The following is a 19,393-nucleotide window of genomic DNA, read 5'->3' on the forward strand; positions in this document are numbered from 1 at the left end:
TGGGCTCTAGTATAGCAGGGATTGTGGGGCTGGCGCGGGATCGGGCAGTGTTTCGTTCTGCTGTGCATGGGGTCGCTATGAGTCGGAAACGACTCGACGTCACTTAACAACAACAACAACATGTCTCTGAACCACTTAGGTATGGGAAAGGGAAACTGCTTGACATCTAAGTCTGCGTGGCCATATCATAAAGGAGGAGTTATGTAATATAAGCAATGGTTGGTCCCTACAGATCTATTAACACTGTAAATGAAGTAACAGAGCATGTTAGGTAAATGAAATTTCTGAAAGAAATGTCGGTCAAGAAAACAACATATTTTGATTTAATGAATTTTAATTGTTTATATTTGTGGAAAATGAAAAAGTTATCTTTATTCTGTTTTAATAGGTCCATGAAGAATTTATAAATAACATGGCTAACACCACAGTTGAAAGTTTGATACAAAAATTTGTTGAGTCAAAAGGAACTGGGAAGGAAAGACCTGGTAAGATGATAAACTCTGCAAGAAAAAATTTTAAATTTCCTGTCCAGTAATAATTATGTAACAATTGTTACATTACCAGTAACAATTGTGTTACTGGACACACAAGTTCTCATGTTTAGTAGGTAATTTTTAGTATCACAGGTCTCAGCTGAGTAATATTTCCAAAACTGTAACATGAGCCTTGTCATCCCTAAACATCTCTGTAAATTTTCAGATAGCATTTTCTTCTCTAATGTTACATTAAATTACGATTTTACCTTCAGTAGTTCATAATTTAATGTTACTTAAAACGTTTATTATAACCTTTTATTAAATTATTCTGTTATGGTTTAATTAGATTTTTGGAAGTAGAATTACCAACAGAAGCCCATTTTAATAAGAAAGATTGTTGTTGTTGTTGCTGTTATTTGCCCTCGAGTTGGCCCTGACTCATAGTGACCCCTCCTTGGGTTTCTGAAGCAGTATCACTACGGAAGGAGATTGCCCAACTTTCCTTCTGAGGAGTGGCTGGTGGGTTTGAACCGCCAGCCTTCTGGTTAGCAGTCAGGTGCCTTAGGCACTGTGCTACCAGAACCCTAAGAGCATTGAGGTCAACATAGAACCTTTCTTAGAATTTAATAACTTATTTCTTGTCTAATTTACATTTGTATTCAACACGTGGATTTATCGAGAGCTAACAATATACCAGACACTGTTAGAGACGGTGGGGATATACCAGTGAACCAATGAATATAGGAATCCTACTTCCTATTTTATGAACAAATGATGACAGGAATGCTGAATCCTACTTTTAGTAGCATGTTAAGATACATCAAATGTAGTGATTTCCCTCCCCTGCTCAGCATACTTATAGTTGTCCACATTTCTTGAATCTATTCATTGTTGTTGTTGTTGTTGTTATATGCCATCGAGTCGGCCCCGACTCATAGCGACCCCTCCTTGGGTTTCCGAGGCAGTATCACTACGGAAGTAGGATTGCCCAACCTTTCTTCCGAGGAGTGGCTGGTGGGATTCATTAGTTACTACTATATCATGTACTTGTAAGATAATTATCTCACTCTACAGGTAAAAAATATATTCAGCCCAGTAAAGAGAGTAAAATATGGTGTAAAATTCAGGAAAATGATAGGTAATGTGTGACATTTGGAGGCATTTTTCTTTATTGCCATTCAGACTGAGGCTTGAAGCCAAAATCGTCTTTAATTCCTTCTTCCCTATTGTTGTAAGGTGCCGACAAGTCGTCTCTGACTCATGGCAACTCTAAGTATAACAGAACGAAACACTGCCCCTCCCTGTGCCAGCCTCAGGATCCTTGCTATACTTGAGCCCATCATTGCAGCCACTGTGTTAATCCATCTTTTGAGAGACTTCTCCTTTTTCATTGACCCTCCACTTTTCCAAGCATGATAACCTTCTCCAGGAAATGGTTCCTTCTGACAACATGACCAAAGTAGGTGAGATGAAGTCTGGCTATTCTTTCCAAGGAGCATTCTGGCTGCACTTCTTCTGGGACAGATTTGTTAGTTCTTTTAGCAGTCCATGGTACTTTCAGTATTCTTTGCCAATGGCACAACTTGAAAGCATCAACACTTCTTCAGTCTTCCTTTATTCACTGTCCAGCTCTCACGTGCATAAGAGGTGATTGAAAATACCATGGGTTGGGTTAGACACATCTTAGTCTTCAAGGAGACATCTTTGCTCTTCAGCACTTGAAAGAGGTCTTTGGCAACAGATCTGCTAGTACAATTCATCTTTCAATGTCTTGACTGCTGCTTCCATTGGTGTTGATTGTAGAACCAAATAATGTGATGTCTTTGACAAATTCAATCTTTTCTCCATTTATCGTGATGCTGCCTATAGGTCCAGTTGTGAGGATTTTTATTTTCTTTATACTGAGATATAATCCATACTGCAGACTGTAGTCTTCAGTCTTTATCAGTCAGTGCTTCAAGTCATCCTCACTTTCAGCAAGCAAGGTTATGTTATCTATGTATCGCAGGTTGTTAATGAGCCTTCCTCTAATCCACATGCCACATTCTTCTTCATGTAGTCTAGCTTCTTGGATTATTTGCTCAGTATACAGATTGAATAAGTATGGTGAAAGGATTCAACCCGGATGCACTCCCTTCCTGATTTTAAGCCATGCAGTATCCCCTTGTTCTGTTCAAACAACAGCCTCCTGGTCTATGTACAGGTTCTTCATGAGTATAATGAAATGTTTTGGAATTCCCATTCTTCTCTATGTTATCCACAATTTGTCATGATCCACACAATTGAATGCTTTTGCATAGTCAATAAAACACAAGTAAACATCATTTTGGTATTCTTTGCTTTGAGCCAAGATCCATCAGACATCAGCAGTGATAACCCTTGTTTCACGTCCTCTTCTGAATCTAGCTTGCATTTCTGGAACTTCTCTGTCAGTAAACTGCTGCAACTCTTTTTGAATTACCTTCAGTAAGATTTTACTTGTGTGTGATATTAATGATATTGTTTGGTAATTTTGACATTCTGTGGGATCACCTTTCTTTGGAATGGGTACAAATATGGATCTCTTCCAGTCAGTTGGCCAGGTAGCTGTCTTCCAAATTTCTTGGCATAGCTGAGTGACTGCCTGCACTGGGGCATCCATTTGTCTCAACATTTCAGTGGGTATTCTGTCAATTCCTGGAGCCTTGTTCTTTGCCAGTTCCTTCAGTGTAGCTTTGACTTCTTCCTTCAGTACCAATGGTTCTTGATCACATACCACCTTCTGAAATCAATGAACATCGATCAGTTCTTTTTTGGTACAGTGACTCTGTGTAGTCTTTTCATCTTCTTTTGATGTTTCCTGCATCATTCAATGTAGGGCCTATAGAACCTTTCAATATTGCACCTCGAGGCTTAAAGTTTTTCTTCAGTTCTTTTAGCTTGAGAAATGCTGAGTGTGTTCTTCCCTTTTGGATGTCTAACTCCAGGTTTTTGCCCATTTCAGTATAATAATTGACTTTTTCTTCTTGAGCTGCCCTTTGAAATCTTCTGTTCAGCTCTTTTATCTTGTCATTTCTTCCATTTGCTTTAACTACTCTCCATTCAAGGGCAAGTTTCAGAGTCTCTTGAGACATCTATTTTGGTCTTTTCTTCCTTTCCTGTCTTTTCAATGACCCTTTGCTTTCTTCATGGATGATATTCTTGATGTCATCCCACAGGTCCTGTGATTTTTGGTCATCAGTGTTCAATGCATCAAATCTGTTCTTTAGGTTGGTCTCTAAATTCAGGAAGGATATAATCAAGGTCATATTTTGGCTCTCATGGGGTTCCTTCTTCCAGTGTTATTCTCTTTTATTCTGGAAGCTCCACTGAAACCTGCCCACCACAGGTAACCCTGCTGGGATTTTTTTTTCCCTGTATGGTACATAAATATTTTGTTACACAGGGTACAAAAATACTTTCACTTTTTGGTTGGATTGTAATCTTGGAAAGAATAAGGACCAGTGATGGGGAGAAGTGTGCTGTGGTGAGGTAAAGAACACAGGCAGAGGACTTTCTGACAGTTGTTGGCCCATGTGAGGAGAAAGAAGCAGAGGACCCTGACTTGAAAAAGAAAACACTGTCTGTTGGGTTTCTGTTGTAGCTGTTAAGCATGCAAGTGTGTGTGGGTGGGGCCAGCAGGGCAGAACCGGCTGCACAGCTGGGTCCTCGCTGGAGCAGACAGACATAGGGGTAAGGGGTGTGGGGAGCAGACCAGGAATGGTGAGCCATTAGTGGCTAGGACCTGTTGCTATGGTGATACCAATGTGAGAACAAACTGTATATTTACACATACACAAGTTTAAGTGTCTTAATTCATGCCAGAAAACATGCAAAATTAAATGCCTCATTTTCTTAAAGTGAAACTACCAGAGTAAGTTTGGACAGAAGGTTGAGACTTGCTTAGTCCTAGTGAGGCCAGCGAAGGGAGTCTGCGTATTCCAGCAAGGCGGTCCCTGGATCCGTACATGAGGCCTTGGAGAAAGACTTGGGGTAAGGGCAGGACTGAGGAAGAGAAGAAACAGGAAACAGTCCACTGAGTCAGGCTTAAAATTCATACTCTTTGGAGGAAGCAGCAGCTCTCCACAGGCTGCCTGGGGTAATGGAAGCTCCGGGTGTCACTGTACAGATCCCCAGAACTGACTCCTAGGGGATCCCCCTCAGTGGGCAGGGGCTGCAAGCCACATTGACAAGACAGAAGAACTAACAGAACTGACGATACTTCCATCCTTGCTGGGTGGTGTCAGAAGAAGGGTACCAGCGCACCTGAGCATGTAAGCCAGCAGCAGTAATGGCAGCTAGGTGATCACAGCATGGGAGATGGCTGGGGTCAGCTCTGTGGTATAGAGAGGGTAGGGCACCCAGGCCTTTGGGGATGCAGGGATCAGAGCAGCCCCCATAAGGTGATAGGGGTCCTGTGCAATGAAGTGTGCTTCAAGGGCAGGGTGAGCATTGGTGGGATTTGGTGTTGCCATTAGCTTGTTCTTGGCTGTCTTGGTGTGGCAAACTCTAGCCTCAGGGTCTGTGGGTTCTCGGGATCAAAACGAATACCATTCAGTGCATTCTTGGCTGCTTCTGCTCCTGCCCGGGTGTTAAAGATAACAAAACCAACAGGCTTTCTTTATGTGAGCTTGATCAGGGATTCTTCATACCCCTTGAATGGCTGGAAGAGCAGGTAAAGCTGTCTGGGTTTAATGTCCACAGGAAGGCCACTGACAAACAATGTCCAGACCTCCTTCTCTAGGGTGCCTTGTGCTGTCAGAGCCTGTGCCTGAGCTGGTGCTGTGCGTGCTGTCCAGCTTCAGGTTGCTCATGGTGCATGGAGGATGGGTCGGGGGGGATGGAAACGCAAATATGGCAAGAGCAGCAGCCCTGGTGGGGAGGTGGGAAGGGGCATGGTGGGTGGTGTGCTCAGGGAGTGTGGGGCAGTCAGAGTGGTGGTGGTGGGAGGTGAGAGGGGCGGCAGCTGCGTTGCGCTGGGGTCACATCAAGTTTGATGAGTACAGGAGGCAGGGAGGGGGTGTGGTGGAGGAGGCGCTGGGAACTGGAGCCGCTCTCCTGCTGGGATTTGAAACAGTGGTGGCATAGCCTCCAGCCTCACAGCAACTTGCCAGCCACCACAGGATGACAAACCGACAGACAAGTTTGTCTCCCTTAGCTGTTCCAAACTGCCATCGGCTTTCTTCCTGGTCTCCTGTCTTCCCTACATTTCATTAATTTTCAAATGTTACTGATTCAGTTATGCTAGTACTTGTCCCTTTCTCTGTCTGTTTTTTTAAATTGTGATTTGAATGAAGGTTTACAGAACAAATTTTCTGTACAACAGTTTGTACACATTTTGTTCCATGACATTGAGTGCAATCCCCATAGTGTAGCAGCTGTCTTCCCACTTTCTCCCTCTGGTTACCTTTTCCCTGTGTCCTTTCCTATGCATTCCTGCCCTCTGACCTATCTCCCTGTGCAAATACTGCCCTTCTGATATCCCATGGTTGATTGTTTTAAGGATTTTACCTACCTGGTGTAAATGTTCACTTTATATACCTTTTTACTGTTTGGCTGGAAGCCACAGGAGTGAGTTCAGGTCTAGGCCTGGAGGGTGACTAGGGACCATAATCTCGGGGGTTTCACCAGTCTCTGTCAGACCAGTAAGCCTGGTCTTTTTTTGTATTTTCAGTTTTGTTCCACATTTTTCTCCCACTCTATCCAGGATCTTCTATTTTGATCCCTTTCTGAGTGGTTGACAGTGGTAGCTGGGCACCAGCTAGTTCTTTTGTTTTAGGGTCACGTAGGCTGAGGTTCACATGGTCCACTAGACCCTTGGACTAATTATTTCCGTTTGTCTTTGGTTTTCTTCATTCTTCTTTGCTCTGGAGGAGGACCCATGCTTTTCTTAAGTGCATGCCTCATTAATTGTAGCAGCCTTTTAGCCGGTTTCTCATACTGGCATAGTAGAAATTTTTTCTTCATTTTATGTTTATAGAACATTCATCTTTAGACTGTACAGTTAAGAACATGTAGTGTCACTGCTCTTAAATCTTGGCTTTTCATTGGAGACAGAATGAAATTTTGACTCTGAACTTGGCTTCAAAGCCTTTCACCTTGCATTCTGGCTCTGATCAGTCTTTAGTTTTACTTTCCATTATTCCTTTTCTGGTATCCTTCAATGCAGCCAACCTGAACTACTTGATGTTTCCTGTCCATGCCCTCTGTTTTTTTCCCTTAGTACCTTTGTTACCTTAATGTCCTTACTCTAGAAGATGCTGTTTTCTTTCCTGCACCACATCTCCCCCATTTGTCTAATGAATGAACTCTTAAAGAGCCAGAGACCTCAGAATCCCACTCATCACAGTGCTGCAGGCAGTCACTGACAATATTAAGGATTGGTATTCAAGTTGAAACCTGTGATCCCTGGCTTAATTTGGTGGAAACTTTGTTTGTAAGGATCAGAAAGCAAGTTTTACTTAAGCGAAAAAGAGCGTGTATTGGCTTTTTTGCAAATGATGAAAATTTTGTGTTTCAGAAAAATGAGATTCATATAATTTTATGTGTGATTGTATACAGTTCATAGCCTCGAAGGATTTTGTTTTATAAGATGTATTCTCACCTTCAATTGTATAGATACAGTATTGATTGCGCTTAACATTTTATTTCTCCTGTTTCATAAGAGCCCCCTCTGGTGGATTATTTTCTTCCTAAAATAGGAAAGTTCTATGAGCTCTGGTAGCATAGTGCCTAAGGTACTTGACTGCTAACCAGAAGGCTGGCGGTTCAAACCCACCAGCCACTCCTCGGAAGGAAAATGGGGCAATCTACTTCTGTAGTGATACTGCCTCGGAAACCCAAGGAGGGGTCGCTATGAGTCGGGTCTGACTCGATGGCACATAACAACAACAACAACAACATGACACATTTAAAAAAGAAAGAACAAGAGTCTGGGTTATTTTTAAAATTTGTATACCTAACTGTTTACCTATTTCTCTTGTGCAGAAAAAATAACATTTTGTCTGTTTTTAGTCACTTATCTGTTGAAAGATACAAATTTTAATATTACACAACTCACTTTAAAAATTAATGTTTCCAGTTCTCCTGTAGAAGTCGGACAATTGGAGAGCAATAAAATTTTTCTTCTCTTACTCATTGAGACTATTTTACTTTGTCATATGGGGTCATTATGAGTTGGAATGAACTTGAAATCAATGAATTTTGTTTTTTTTGTGTGTTATGATATTCTGATGATCATTTGGGGTTTAGAACCACTGAATTGAGGACAGTATTTCTACAGATTCTTTATTAAAATACGCATTTGTGCAGTGAAGTGCCATTAATTTCTACAATTTAATTTCACATGATACTTAGCAAGAGAAAAATGAAAAAAGTTACGTTTATGTGTGTATATATGGTGAGAGAGGGAGATGAAGCAAATGTGTCGAAATACCAGTATTTGGTATATCTGGGTGAAGGATGTAAGGATTTTCATTGTATTATTTTTCTAATTTCTCTGTAAGAATAAAATAATTAAAAATAAAAATTTGGGGAAAAAAATATCCCTGAGGAGGATGATAATAAAGTCTATCAGCTTTTTAATACTAATATGGTATGAATTAGCATAGTTTTCCTAAGCAGGGACATAGGGCAAGCTGTGATAATGGGTTGGGAAGAAAACATAAGACTGTGACTCAGGTTTAGTTTGCTGGAGGAAGCTCAAGTCCAATAAGATGCTAGTCTTAGGGAAGTGAGGGTGCTATTAAGAGAAGAATGCCATACTAAGTAAGAATGACATAGAAAAAAAGGGTGTAATGTGGAGATTATTACAGATAAATTTTATCTAATTTATGGTTGGCCAAACCTAAAGTCATTTCTGCTTTCGTAGTAGAAACACTGAAACAAATGTTTTATCTGTCACTGTGCACAAAGCAATATAATGAGATGTGTGTGTAATATATGATCATCCAAACCCAAACTCAAGCCCACTGCTCTCGCGTCGATTCTGACTTATAGCAATCCCCATTGGGTTTCCCAGACTGTAAATCTTTACGGAAGTAGATTGCCTCATCTTTCTCCTGAGGAGCAGCTGGTAGGTTTGAACTGCCAACATCTTGGTTAGCAGCCATATACCCACTATGCCACCAGAGCTCCTTTTATGTGTGATTATACTCTTCTGAAATACTTTCAGGAGTTAAAAGATTCTTTTTAATAAGTCATCATTGTTATCATGTCACCATTATAATCAATGTTTGAAATTTTTGACATAGATATTTTACGTAGCAAATTTACTTCTATGTAGCCTCTTGGCTACAAGTTTGGGGTTTTTAAATAATTTCATTCATTAGTCCATTCTAGGTTTTTAGTTAGCAACATCAGTTAATTAAATAATTAGCAGGAATAATTGCAGTCTAAATTTGCATAGTTTCTTACAGGCTATAAACCCTTTATTGTTTAATCATTTAACAAAATTTACCGAGCTTGCCATGTGCCAAACACTGTGATACCATAGGGACACATCACTGAGTAGAACAGACCTTGATCCCTGCCCTCTTGAAGCTTATATTCTAGGGGTGTAGGAAAGGAGAAACAGATAATACATAAATAAATTATTAGTATATTGGAATGTATTGTGAGCTTTAGGGGGGAGAAGTTTGGAGTTTTTGGGGGAGAATGGGTTGTACAGTACTAAATAAATATTTACTTACCTCATTTAATCTTTACAATAATCCTTTCAGGTATGACTGTTATTATCCCCCTTTTATAAATAATACAACCAAGATTTAAAAAGAGTAAGTAATTAGTCCAGAGTGCTTAATAACAGTCATCAAGCAAGTGGTAGAACTAGAATTTGAGCGTCTTTTGCATATCGTCTTTTGCATATCGCCACAAGCTGAAGCTGATGATCTTTTTCATGTTTGACTGGGTCATTATCCTGGGCACTTAGGAATGTGGCTGTATTGCATTCCATGGGTCCACTAGCAAGCTTACAAATACTGTCCCTGACTCCTGTTGTCATCATCCTTTTCCACACATACCCACTTGACATTATTATCATAGTTTTTATTATTAGATTTTGGGTGTGTCTTTGTTTGTTTAATCTTGGCTTTAATTAGAAATCAAGTGCCCTTTGATTTTAGTTGAGAATATGCAGAAATATGTTTGATTTCAGTTTTGAGGCCAGTTTTTAATTAGACATAGTTGTATACTTGCCCTGTAGGTGGCCTGAGAGTTAGAATTTACTTCAAAGCAATTTGAACTCTTAATTAAACATTTTATATATTTTTTATACTGAAACTTATACTATTATTGTATATTTTTTCCCTTTCTGTAACAGTTTTGTTTTTCAATTGTGATTTGGGTGAAAGTTTACAGAGCATACTGGTTTTCCATTAAATAAATTCATACACATTTGTTTCATGACATTGATTGCAATCCCCACAGTATGACAGCACTCTTCCCACTTCCTCCCCATGTTTAGCTTTTCCCTTCATCTTTTCTCCTATCCCTTCCTGCCTTCTGAGCTTTATCCCCGGGCAGATGGTATCCTTTTGATCTCATGTGGTTGATTGCTCTAATGAGTGCATACTTCTCTCTGTAATTGTTCACTTTATAGGCCTTGTCTATTGTTTGGCTGATAGTTGAGCCATGGGGGTCCTGTAACATTTCTTAAAAAATTTGATACAAATTAGGTTTGGATAAATCTATAGTTAGCTTGTTTGGTAGCCATAATTTATTCCTACCTGATGATGAAAGCATCATATTTAAGAATTTTATTTGAACTGTACAAGAGTTAGTTTTTCTTAATATCAAAGTGAGTTTTAGCAATACAAACCCAAGGAAGGGTCGCTATGAGTCGGGTCCGACTTGACGGTACATAACAACAATAACAACATTCTAGGTATTGGGGATACAGTGGTTAACAACATAAACAAAAATCTGAGCATACAGTGACTCCTCCTTGGGTTTCCAAGGCAGTATCACTACCGAAGTAGATTGCCCAACCTTCCTTCCGAGGAGTGCCTGGTGGCTTTGAACCTCCAACCTTCTGGTTAGCAGTCAAATGCCTTAGGCACTATGCCACCAGAGCTCCCAAATGCAAATAAGAAGGCTTTCTATTTACCAGGCATTATTCTAGGTATTGGGGATACAACAGTTAACAACACAAAGACCCAAGCTTACATTCAAGTATAGTATATAGTACTTGGTCCCCTTCCCTTCCCGTGGGCACAATCAGGGATCTTAGCAATTAGCTCTTATGCTTGTTTTCTTTCAAGTCTACTGTAAGCTTCTTGAAAGCAGAACTATTATGTTAGATTTCTGTCTCTCTAGTTCTATAGTTTTCACATATAAAGGGATTTTGGGTAAATTTTGACCATAAGAAATAATAATTTCTTAATTATTGCTGATACTAAAAATTATTTATTGTATTTTTTGGTGAAAATATACTTTAAATACTGATATTTTCATTTAACACTATCAGGTAACACTGGAAAATATTTCAGAAAAATCTTTAAAATGTATTGTAATGGGATCTGATTTGATATTTGTTTTCTACCAACTATTTGTTTTTTACTAGAAGTTGTTAATTATTTTCTCCAGGCCTTATTGAATTTGAAGAATGTGATCCTGCTAGTGCAGTTGAAGGTGAGTTGACTAGTTGTAATGTCTTAATGCACATGGTAACCAGCTAATGTCTTTTGTTTATTGAACACATAAACTCACTCACTGCTATCCAGTTGATTTTGATTGACAGTGACCCCTATTGGATTTCCAAGGCTATAAATCTGTACAGAAGCAGACTGCCCCATCTTTCTTCCATGGAGTAGCTAATGGGTTCAGAGTACTGACCTATTGGTTGGAAGCCAAATGCCTTAACCACTACATCATCAGAACTCCTTGAAAACACTAAGAGGGACTGTTGGTATTAGCTGATCTATGGAATAATGGATGTCTCAGGCAGCAGTAAGCCAGCCCAGGACCAGCGGAGAGCGTGTGTTTAACCTGTGTGTGCCCCTGGGCCACAGGCCGCAGTAAGCCAGCCCCAGGACCAGTGGAAGATGGGTGTTTGCCCCTGAGGCAGGCTGGGTAAATGAGCAGGGCAGGGGTGATCAGGAAATGAGCAGAGTAGTGTAGAACAGCTAGGGGAGACAAACTTGTCTGTCAGTTTGTCCTACTGTGATAGCTTGAGTGTTTCTGTGAGGCTGAAGGCTGTGCCACCGGTGTTTCAAATGCCAGCAGGGTTTCTCATGGTGGACAGGTTTCAGGGGAGCATCTAGACTAAGACAGACTTGGAAGAAGGAAGAGGCCATCCACTTCTCAAAGCATTGGCCAGTGAAAACCTTATAAATAGATGTGAAACATTGTGCGACGTAGTGCCGGAAGATGAGCCCCTCAGGTCTGGAAGGCACTCAAAATATGACTGGAGAAGAGCTTCCTTCTCACAGTAGAGGTGACTTTAATTATGTGAATAGAGTAAAGCTTACAGGACCCCTATTTACTGATGTGGCATGACTCAAGATCAGAAGAAACAGACGCAACCATCCATTAATAATTGGAACGTGGGGAATGTATGAAGTATGAATTTCGGAAAATTGGAAGTTGTCAAAAATGAAATGGAACACATAAGGATCGATACCCTAGGCATTGTGAGGTGAGACAGACCAGTGTCAGCCATTTTGAATCAGACAACCATACGATCTACTATGCCGGGAATGACAAATTGAAGAGGTATGGCATGGTATTAATTGTCACAAAGACTGTTTCAAGATCTGCCCTGAAGTACAACACTGTCAGTGATAGGATAATATCCATATGCCTACAAGGAAGACCAGTTAATACTATTACTATTCAAATTTACACACCAACTGCCAAAGATGAAGAAATTGAAGATTTTTACCAACTTCTGCGGTCTGAAATTGACCGAACATAAAATCAAGATGTGTTAATTATCACTGGTGAATGGAATGCAAAAGTTGGAAACAAGGAAGAATCACTGGTAGTTGTAAAATATGACATGGTGATAGAAATAATGCTGGAGATCACATGATAGAATTTTGCAAGTCCAACGACTTATTCATTGCAAATACTTTTTTTCAATAACACAAATGGAAGCTATACACATGGACTTCGCCAAACAGAATAAAATCAAATTGACTACATCTGTGGAAAGAGGCAATGGAGAAGCTCAGTATCTTCAGCCAAAACAAGGCCAGGAGCTGACTGTGGAACAGACCATCAGCTGCTCTATGCAAGTTCAAGTTGAAGCTGAAGAGAGTTAAAAGAAGTCCATGAGAGCCAAAATGTGACCTTGATTATTATATTTCTCCTGAATTTAGAGACTATCTAAAGAATAGATTTGATGCATTGAACACCAGTGACTGAAAACCAGAGGAATTGTGGGATGACATCAAGAACATCATCCATGGAGAAAGCAAGAACTCATTAAAAAGACAGGAAAAGAAGAAAAGACCAAAATGGATGTCACAAGAGACTCTGAAACTTGCCCTTGAATGGAGATTAGCTAAAGCAGATGGAAGAATCGACAGGATAAAAGAGCTGAACGGAAGATTTCATAGAGCAGCTCGAGAAGACAAAGTCAATTATTATAGTGAAATGTGCAGAGACCTGGAGTTGGAAAACCAGAAGGGAAGAACATGCTTGGCATTTCTCAAGCTGAAAGAATTGAGGAAAAAAATTTAAGCCTCGAATTGCAAATTGAAAGATTCCATGGGAAAATACTGAATGATGTAGGAAACACCAAAAGAAGATGGATGGAATACACAGAGTCACTATACTAAAAAGAACTGGTAGATGATCATCCATTTCAGGAGGTGGCATATGATCAAGAATCAATGGTATTGAAGGAAGAAGTTAAAGCTACACTGAAGGAATTGGAGAGAAACAAAGCTCTGGGAATTGACGGAATACCCATTGAGATGTTTCAACAAATGGGTGCTGCACTTGAAGCAGTAACTCATCTATGCCAAGAGATTTGGAAGACAGCTACCTGGCCAACTGACTGGAAGAGATCCATATTTGTATCCATTCCAAAGAAAGGTGATCCCACAGAATGTGGACATTATTGAACAATATCATTTATATCACATGGAAGTAAAATTTTACTGAAGATAATTCAGAAATGGTTGCAGCAGTATACAGACAGAGAACTTCCAGAAATGCAAGCTGGATTCAGAAGGGGATGTGGTACGAGGGATATCATAGCTAATGTCAAATGGACTTTGGCTCAAAGCAAAGAATACCAGAAAGATGTTGACTCATATTTTATTTACTTTGCAAAGGCATTTGATTGTGTGAATCACAAAAAATTGTGGATAACATAGAGAAGAATGGGAATTCCAGAACACTTAATTGTACTCATAAGGAACCTCTACACAGACCATAAGACTGCTGTTCAAACAGAACAAGGAGATACTACATGGTTTAAAATCAGGAAGGGAGTACATCAGGGTTGTATCCTTTCACCATACTTAAAGCAATCTGTATGGTGAGCAGATAATCTGAGAAGCTGGAATATATGAAGGAGAACCTGGCATCAGGATTGAGGGAAGGCTCATTAACAATCTGAGATATGCAGATGACACAACTTAGCTTGCTGAAAGTGAGGATGACTTGGAGCACTTATGAAAATTGAAGACTGCAGTCAGTATGGATTACACCTCAATATAAAGAAAACAAAAATCCTCAAAAAAAAAAAACACAAAACAAAACTGGATCAATAAGCAGCATCACGATAGATGGAGAAAAAATTGAAGTTGTCAAAGACTTCATATTGCTTGGTTTTAGAGTCAACGCCAATGGAAGCAGCAGTCAAGATATCAAAAGACATATTACATCGGACGAATCAGTTGCAAAAGACCTCTTTCAAGTGCTGAAGGGCAAAGATGTCTCCTTGAAGACCAAGATGTGCCTGATCCATGCTATGGTATTTTCAGTCACCTCATATGCATGTGAGAGCTGGACAGAATAAGGAAGACTGAAGAAGACATGATGCTTTTGAGCTGTGGTGCTGGCGAAGAATGCCGAAAGTACCATGGACTGCTAAAAGAACTAACGGATCTGTCCTGGAGGAAGTGCAGCCCGAATGCTCCTTGGAAGCAAGAATGGCCAGACTTCATCTCACCTACTTTGGTCATGTTGTCAGAAGGGACCATTTTCTGGAGAAGGATGTCATGCTTGGTAAAGTGGAGGGTGAACGAAAAAGGGGAAGGCCCCCACCAAGATGGATTGACACAGTGGCTGCAGTGATGGGCTTGGGTGTATAGTAGAGATTGTGAGGTTGGCACAGGACTGGGCAGTGTTTTGTTCTGCTGTACATAGGGTACATGAGTTGGAGACAACTCGACAGCATCTAACAACAACAACAACAAATGGAATAATATAAAAATATGAATGTGATTTGAAAGCCTAGTATTTGTGTAATATATACATGATAGAGTTGCCCAAAGGAATATTAGCGTGTTAGAATATATATTTTAAAATGCTAAATATAATATAGGAGCTCTGGTAGCATAGTGGCTAAAGCACTTGACTGCTCACCAGAAGGCTGGCGGTTCAAACCCACCAGCCACTCCTCGGAAGGAAGGTTGGGCAATCCTACTTCCATAGTGATACTGCCTTGGAAACCCAAGGAGGGGTCGCTATGAGTCGGGGCCGACTCGACGGCACATAACAACAACAAATATAATATATAATTATTTTCAAATAAATAGTGAAATTTGTTTCTCCATTGACAGCCATTCCTATGCCTTGCAATATCATGCATGTGAAACTTACCACTACATATTAATATATAATGTTTATTCTACACTGAGCAACATTTTAGTAATTAATGATGTTACTTGTTAATATTAATATTACCACAATTCACAATGGGTGATGATTTGGAGGAAGGGTTCACAACCAGCCTGACTTCTGTTTAAGTAGGTAGTTTTTATAGTATGACATCCAAAAAATGCCTGCTGTTTTTGTTCATGTTTTATATATCTTACTTTGTAAGCTACTAGAAATAATTTGGAAGCAGTCTCCTGTTTTTCTTTCAAGGCTCATTTAAGAATTTTGCTATCATGTGTAAGCTGATTATTGAAATAGTCAGGAGCCCTGGGACCTAGGCTTCTTGTAGTCACTAGCTATTTGAGAGCAGTAATTAAGTTTCTATACTTCAGTTTTCTTTGTTGTAAGGTGAGGATAATAAATAATACTCTCTGAGAATAAAAATGTGTTTGATTTGAAAAACATCGTAACATGTTGTATATTTGTATGGTCTAGGGCGACAGTTTTGCATGATGGTAAGTACATTATTTTTGGAAGTAGATCACTAGGTCTTTCTTCCTAGTCAGTTTTAATCTGAAAGCTCTGCTAAAACCTGTTTAGCATCATAACAATATGCAAGTCTCCAATGACAGATGGGTGGGTGGTGGATGCACCTGAGGTGCGTTGGCTGATAATTGAACCTGTAATAGTGAGTCAAAGGAAAAAATAGACCTTGAGTTTCCTCACCTGTAAAATGAGGGGGTTAGTGTAAGTGTAACCTGAAGTCTCTTACTGCTCTAGTATTAAAAGTATAAGCAGGTAAGTTTTAAGTGCTGACTTCCATCAACAATTAATAGCATGAGTGACCTTTAAAAGATAATTTGTCATGCAGTAAGAGAAGGAAGAACTGCCATATTAGGAAAAAGAAAGATGATACTTGCTCCTTAGTTATGGTGACTCATTCATAATATTATTTATATATGAGATAACATATAGACACAAGAATGCCATATTGTAGGCTTTCCGTGTTATACTGCTAATTGGATTTGCCTGGTCATCTTTTTATTTAAAACAATACATCTATGTATTGTGACTCTAGACAGGGAATATCATTTGACCTACATTTATTAAAAAAATCTAATATAATGAAAACATGTTTTTTTTGAAGATTTAAGATACTTGCATATGCTTGCTTTGCCTGTGGTGACTTAGGGAAGATTTAGGAGGAGAATTTCAGTGATCAAGTGAATGTTCTGTAACCTTTTGATGAGTAATAGACTACTATATAGGAAAAAGGAGCTCTGGTGGCATAGTGCCTAAGGCATTTGACTGCTATCCAGAAGGTTGGTGGTTCAAACACACCAGCCACTCTGTGGAAGGAAGACTGGGCAACCTACTTCTGTAAAGATTTACTACCTCGGAAACCCGAAGGGGGTCGCTATGAGTCGGAATCAACTTGATGGCAGTGAGTTTGTTTTTTTCATTTTCTTTTTTTTTTTTTTAAATATATAGGAAAAGTATATTCATTAGACTGTGACTGTGGTTTATATATTGGGATTTAGTGTTTGATACTTTTATTTCCTTTTCCATATTTAGCTTTGGTGGTTATGGACAAATTACCTGTCAAATACAAGATATGTTCATTAAGTTTAATATATTTTTATCAGGAATATGCTTTTATAACAATATGCATTTTTTTAAAGGTATAAAACCAAGGAAAAGAAAGACATTTGCTTTGCCAGGAATAATTAAAAAGGAAAAGGATGCAGAATCTGTGTAAGTATATTAATATTGTCGAAATCATTTTCATTGTTCCAAATGATTAAGAATAAACAGTCATTTTGAATTTGGGAAGCAAAATTCTTTTGGAAATAACTCAAAGTTCCTGTGTCTAAGATGTGAAAAAATAAAAGCCTTTCTAAATAAACATATTTTTCAGTTTCTCTGATTTTAGTTCAAAACACTATCTTTTCTTCTTACTAAAAGTTTAATCATAGTAGATGAAAGGTTTTTAAAAATTGTAAATACTTCCTTTTTAATAAAATGATACATGCATATTTTTAAAAATTAAAAGTACAGAAAAAACTAAAAAATTTCACAATCTTAATGGCTAAGAGAAATTCAAAGGCTTACAGTTTGGTAAAAATTCTTCTAGACAACTCTGTGCATATAGACAGACACACAGTGATGTGTGTTCCATAAATGGAAAATGTTAGAGAGGGAAAAAAAAGCCCTACGTGTTTTACTGTTTGTACTAGGTCATCATTTTTAGATGGAATATTTGATCCATTTCTAAATCAGATTTACCTTTTATTAAAAAATAAGAAATTAGTATGCAAAAAATATATAAGTAGCACATAAGATGTTGAACTAGTATTAACTAAAGAGAGCTTTCAGTGTTGGCTAAATATTAAGACTGAAATAAAGGGAAATTAAATATACCTGTGCTTAGTCCCCAACTCAGAACAGTTAAATCAGATTCTCTGTTAGTAAGCCCCCAGCATAGTTTTATTTTTCTTTTTAAGTAGCCCATGTGCTTCCTAATGTGCACTTGTGGTTGAGAATCATTGCACTATGATTAATCAGAGATGTACTAGAGTTAAAGGAATCTTTCTTTCTATAATCACTCATTTAGACTGAAGAGAAACTAATAAAAAATCTTAAGCCAGTAAAATTGGCTAAAAATTAATTTAAAATCTCTATTCTCTAACATTATTAGTGTAACTCCCATGACATTTAATATTTTAATGGGCCTTCATATTGTCAACTGAAGAGACCAAGTTTTGTTTTGGGTATTTGCTTCTTGTTATTAGTGTTGGCTCTGGCTGGTGGTGACCCTATGTACAACAGAATGAAACATTTCCCAGTTCTGCACTATCTTCACGATTGGTGCTATGCTTCAGTCCATGGCTGTGACCACTGTGTATTTTGAGTACCTTCTGTTTTGGTTACTTTGTGCTACTCTAACAAAATACCACAAATCGATTGGCTTTAAAAAATAAGAGTTTATTTTCTCAGTTTTGGAGTCCAGAAGTCCAAGTTCAAAGTGCCACGCTCTAGGGACCAGGTGAAAGCCCCTCGACCTTGGGCTTCAGCTCTGCCTCTTGCTCCCAGTCTACTGGAGCTGGAGGTGTCTCGTTACTCAGGTAGCCACTGGCTGCTGAGGCTGACAAACCCAAGGTCGGCAAGTAAAAAGGCACAGTCCCAACATTTCCAAACCATACAACAGGCCACTGATTCAAGTCCATTAAGAGTCCCAAGATTGGCAGACAACATGGCAGGCTGCTGAACAACAACTCGGCTATATGCAAGATTCAGGTGTGCCAAAAGCTGGCGACCTTCCTCAAAGCTTCTCCTTATATACTGGAGGCAGATCACATCCCTAAAGCAGCTACTCAGCTGCTCATGGCAGATTCCACCATGGTGTTGCTTGCCAGTCTCATCATGGGGAATAACAGCTGCCTAGCCACTCAAAACCAGGCCCAGCCAAGTTGACACATAACCTTAACTTAACCACCCTTTCCATCACCGGGGCCTAATCTTCCAGCACTATGTTGGACAACATTCTGTTGTGATCCATAAGGTTTCATTGGCTAATTTTTCAGATCACCAGGTCTTTTTTTCCTAGTCTGTCTTTGACTGGAGTGACCCTGCTGATAATAGAAATATTGGTAGCATAGCTACCAGGGTCAAAGCAATAGACAAGCCACCATAGTAAGATAAACTGGTAGACAAATAGTAGTTTCACCTTCTGTCTAATATATTTCTGTCATCTGAGTTTCTCCAGTTTCTTCCTCCTCCTAGGTGGTATTTGGTTAACAAATTACGATCAACTGCAAAGTGATTTATATCTAAAGTGAACATCTTTTCCACAAATGTTTTTCTTGAGCTTTTAAGAAGGAAGTACTTTCCTAAGGGGATGGAACCTGATATCTCCCTCTTTTTTTTTTTCTTAAACTTAAATAATATATTTTACTTCACCCAATATATACAAAATACTGTATCTGACAATCTACTTCTGGAAATCAGCCAGTGAAACCCTATGATTTTTACAACTACAAAAAAAGAACCGTACTGATCACAGTCCACTCTCGTTATGCGTGGGGTCACCATGAATTGGGGGCCAACTTGAGGGTGGCAAATGA

General features: G+C 39.1%; 1 protein-coding gene and 1 pseudogene across 1 annotated transcript in view; one reads left to right on the forward strand and one right to left on the reverse strand.

Annotated features, from left to right (window-relative positions):
* The window catches only part of FCHO2 (FCH and mu domain containing endocytic adaptor 2), a 247,237-nt gene that overhangs the window by 132,168 nt on the left and 95,676 nt on the right, over positions 1 to 19,393 (forward strand). The window contains 3 exon segments of the mRNA XM_007943332.2: positions 389 to 485; positions 11,079 to 11,123; positions 16,952 to 17,024. Of these exon segments, the coding sequence (XP_007941523.2) occupies positions 389 to 485; positions 11,079 to 11,123; positions 16,952 to 17,024 (215 nt within the window).
* On the reverse strand, positions 4,698 to 5,308 carry LOC103199108 (annotated as a pseudogene).

Source organism: Orycteropus afer, unplaced genomic scaffold, assembly GCF_000298275.1.
Source record: "Orycteropus afer afer isolate SDZICR_OR568_19922 unplaced genomic scaffold, OryAfe1.0 scaffold00104, whole genome shotgun sequence".
In the NCBI taxonomy this organism is placed as follows: Eukaryota; Metazoa; Chordata; class Mammalia; order Tubulidentata; family Orycteropodidae; genus Orycteropus; species Orycteropus afer.